The 4,046-nt window shown below is 32.3% G+C and overlaps 1 protein-coding gene across 1 annotated transcript in view; it reads right to left on the bottom strand.

Moving 5' to 3' along the window:
* Positions 1 to 1,301: 1,301 nt before the first annotated feature.
* LOC106476367 (rho guanine nucleotide exchange factor 11-like) overlaps positions 1,302 to 4,046 on the bottom strand; it is a 15,683-nt gene continuing 12,938 nt past the window's right edge. The window contains exons 7-8 of the mRNA XM_013937027.2: positions 3,134 to 3,335; positions 1,302 to 1,565 (exon numbers count right to left, since the gene is read on the bottom strand). Of these exons, the coding sequence (XP_013792481.2) occupies positions 1,302 to 1,565; positions 3,134 to 3,335 (466 nt within the window). The remainder of the gene's footprint in view (positions 1,566 to 3,133; positions 3,336 to 4,046) is intronic.

Here is a 4,046-nt window from a genome sequence, read left to right as displayed (position 1 = left end):
CCAGATGCATAAAAACTTGATATCTTGTTCTTATTGGCGATTTACTTTTGACAGTGAACTAGGGGGAGGGAGGAACTCGTGCTTCGTATATGAAACATTTTTTTTGGTATCTGAATGCACAAGGTTTACAAAATGTAAAGGTGCTATTATGTATTTAAAGTAATTAAAACAATTAAGTGGATTGGCTAAATAACTGATGTAAGAGGTTAGGAATGTAGGTTCTGAATGAATCTGTTGGTCACGTGGAGCATCTCGGTAATGGTGAGGTTAAACCTATTCCACAATATACGATACCCATGCAACACCTCTAGTACAAAACACTTTGAGCCGATTGGTCAGAATAAAAATGACGAACCAAATAATCTGGATATAATGGGTGAGTATTAAAATTCAACAGGGTGATGCTACTCTAAGTGTCTATAAACAAATAAAGAAATTCACACACATATTAACACAAACACTACTGTACAAGATGGGGCTCTGAGGGATGACAGATCCATTCCCCAAATACCCTTCCCTTTGCAATGTATAGTGCTATCTAAATACACCCCACCCTTATGCATAAGATATCATTGTCTGTACTTCCCTACTCATAATTTCATTTTTGCATAGTTTAAGGAAGTTTAAAAGGTTTTCCAAGCACACAGACACTTGACTCTTTCAATTAAATAGATAATGAAAAATTTCGTGATTAAACTTAATCGGAACGATCTTAAAAAGAATTTAATACTAAAATAAAAATTCTGTTGTATAATATTATACAAAGGAAAGTTAACTTAGATATTACAGTAATTACAAAATACACATCTTCCAACTTTGTTGAACAAAATTTATATTGGTCTCATTCACGAAAAATTTAAAATTGTCAGAATACACGAAACCGGACAACAAAACTTGTTCATTAACAATAAATTCTTAAAACAAACATTTCTTAGATTCTATTATAAAAATAAATATATGAAAGCAATCAAGATTTATACAAAAAACGTACGTGTTTGCATGCCAAAAGCTACATGTGTAGCTAGTCAGCATCATATGCACCGTTTCCCACACTTGATTAAAAAGATTAGGAAGTTACGTGTTACGCTATCGAGTATTCTCTTTGGTACGTATGGAGATTCAATCCCTTGCAGAAAATCTGAGATAGACCTTCAGATTGTCAGTACAGATATACAAGCTCTATGTTAGCAGTATAACAATCTCCAATCTTCTACTGATGGATGAATCTTGTATATTAATCACTGCCAATCCCAAAGAAAATTTCTAGCTTCACTTGTACGAGTTTTCTGTTAGTAAGAAGATTAAATAAAAGTAAAGATTGATCCCTCACCTGTAGCAACATTTCTAGTGAAAAGATTCTGCACTCTCAGTATGGGACTATGGATTACTTTAGTGTCCGACGTCAAGTGAGAATTGTGATATTTCAGCAACAGTTTGTCATCTTGTCTTTGGAGCAGTACCAATATATCTTCAAATAGAACAACATGGATATCCAGTGACCTTTTCGACAAGCGCCAAGTCAGGAGTCCTTCATGAACTAACTTGTGCTTGGTAAGATCAAGATACTAAATAAAAATAGAAGAAACTTGGTTTGCTTTGGTTACTTTTATACAAATGTGCCAACAACTGGTATAGAAACCTTGTTTGTAAAAGCCTTCAGACTTACCACTGAGCCATTGGGGAGTGAGAAAATTGGGAAAAATATGTATCAGACATGTGTTAATAATAGGTTTAAACATTTAAATATGAACATCCATAGCTTAAGAATGGAAATCATTAACAAATTTCATTGATAAATAGGCCCTCTTGTGGTAGTATATTGTAAATAAAGAAAAGTATAATGGTTTGTGCAAGGAATGTGAAATACTAAATCATATAACAGTGATTTCTTTCAAATATTATATAAAGTACTCTAAAATGTGAAGTAAATACTCACACATTATACAACATGTTGAAATACTATTAAATGGTGCTTTAAATACTGTAGAATATACAAGGTAAGACAATAGCTCTACTGCATTCACTTTAATTAAGTACATTAATTTGGATATTTCCCTTATTCTAAAGTATGTAGGCAAAATGAATAGATGCTTTCAAAATTAATTAGCTACTTTTTTTTCCAGTCATAAATGACAGATTTATGCCATTAAAGTTGAAATCCTTGATTAACGCTTGTTTATAAATACTTCTGAATAAGCCAATTGTTAATGACAACATAAATTAACTGCTTTCTTGTACTCTTATAAAGAAGTCTTTGTGCTACTTCACTGACATACACAATATTGGACCTTATTTTCAATAGTGAATGATTTAATCCATTTTGCAAGATTATTGGCTTCTAGACATTTAAGGAAAACAAGAAACTTGTTTTTCATTTAGACTGTCCTATCCCATTCATTAAACTATATAAATAAATATACTCAAGCCCAACTCGGACCTTATCATTCAAATATGTATCAAGCCTTCTCCCTTAAATTAACACAACAATGTTTTGGGACAACATGGAACCTATCGGTCCATCTTGGCTGTCCTATCCTCTAAACTAAACAAACAATTAATAAATAAATTTAAAAGAAAAATCTTAAAGCCAGCCCTTATCATTCTCATCTGAAGGCAACCTATTCCACAAGCCAACCACCCCGTTAGAAAAATATAGCTGTCTTAACTGAAAATCACTCTTAGTCTGCCAACATTTGTGTGTAGCTTTTTCTAATCATTAAGTATTAATAAAAAAAATGATACAGTGACATTATCAAGTCTCCTTACAGTCTTGCACACCACAGACGTACAACGTCTCCTTACAGTCTTGCACACCACAGACGTACAACGTCTCCTTACAGTCTTACACACCACAGACGTACAACGTCTCCTTACAATCTTACACACCACAGACGTACAACGTCTCCTTACAATCTTACACACCACAGACGTACAACGTCTCCTTACAATCTTACACACCACAGACGTACCATGCTCTGTTTTTGTCAGCATATTCTCTATTAACAACTAACAATTTATAGTCTCTTAATTAGCAGACAAAATAAACTGGTATTCTAATAACAATAACAATAATTAAAAAAAATTATCAAAGATAGTATTTTTGAGAGTTTCAATTTCTAGCTTATTTACTAACTTTGTAGTTTTGAGTCATGAAAGAATCCACTTTTTCAAAGGCAGTTTGATCCATTTTATGTTGGAGCTCACAAAGCTTGTGATAGTTTTCAGCCTCTTTTACTGCTTGATTCACATGTGCAAGAATCTGTTTCGTGCAGTCTACGGCTCGAAGAAGATTGGAGTATTCCTCCGTGTTGGCTGTAAGTAAGTACATTTGTATTCTTCAGAATATGGTACATACAGAAAAAAAACCTTTTTAAAACTAATTTTACAATTTCTACATGTTCACCATAGATGTAGGTAATCCATCACCATGATTCCAGCAGACAATCACAGTATCAAAGCCCTAATACAGAGCTAAAATAAACTGTGGTTAACCTAACAACACACACACACACAATAAATCAAAGTAAATAAATAGTTTGAAGACGAAGAAAAAATTTTTTTTTAGTTATACCAAAAGTGTTAAATCATTTCATTTCATTTTTACAGATATAAAAATCAAAGTATTTTAATTAATGTTTTTCTGAAATGTTCCAATAAAATGTCATGCTTCCCAGTTGATTCACAATTACCAGCCTAGCTACATAGATAACAGAAAAAACAATTATACTAAATTATTTCAGCAATAATAAATATTGCACCATTTGTTATTAACATCTTCCCGGATCGTTAAAAATTGCCAAGTTTTATACACAAGGAATGTGGTTCCTGTTAATGTTAATTAACCTTCATTCACAGTTTTATCATCTATTTTAAATGTTACCACACTATACCATGTCAATAACATTCACTTGTCCCACAAAAGTCAAGTTTTTAAGAGAACAGTTGCCATGATTAAAATGGCTTTTAATACTGCCTTTAATAGCTTAAAAAAAAACATCTTAAGTTTTTGGGAAGGTTACATGGAAAGGTAAAATAAATATTTAATC

The sequence above is a fragment of the Limulus polyphemus genome, unplaced genomic scaffold (assembly GCF_000517525.1).
Source record: "Limulus polyphemus unplaced genomic scaffold, Limulus_polyphemus-2.1.2 Scaffold10395, whole genome shotgun sequence".
Taxonomy (NCBI): Eukaryota; Metazoa; Arthropoda; class Merostomata; order Xiphosura; family Limulidae; genus Limulus; species Limulus polyphemus.
Note: the sequence above shows the minus strand (reverse complement) of the source record. Positions and strands in the feature narration are given on the sequence as shown.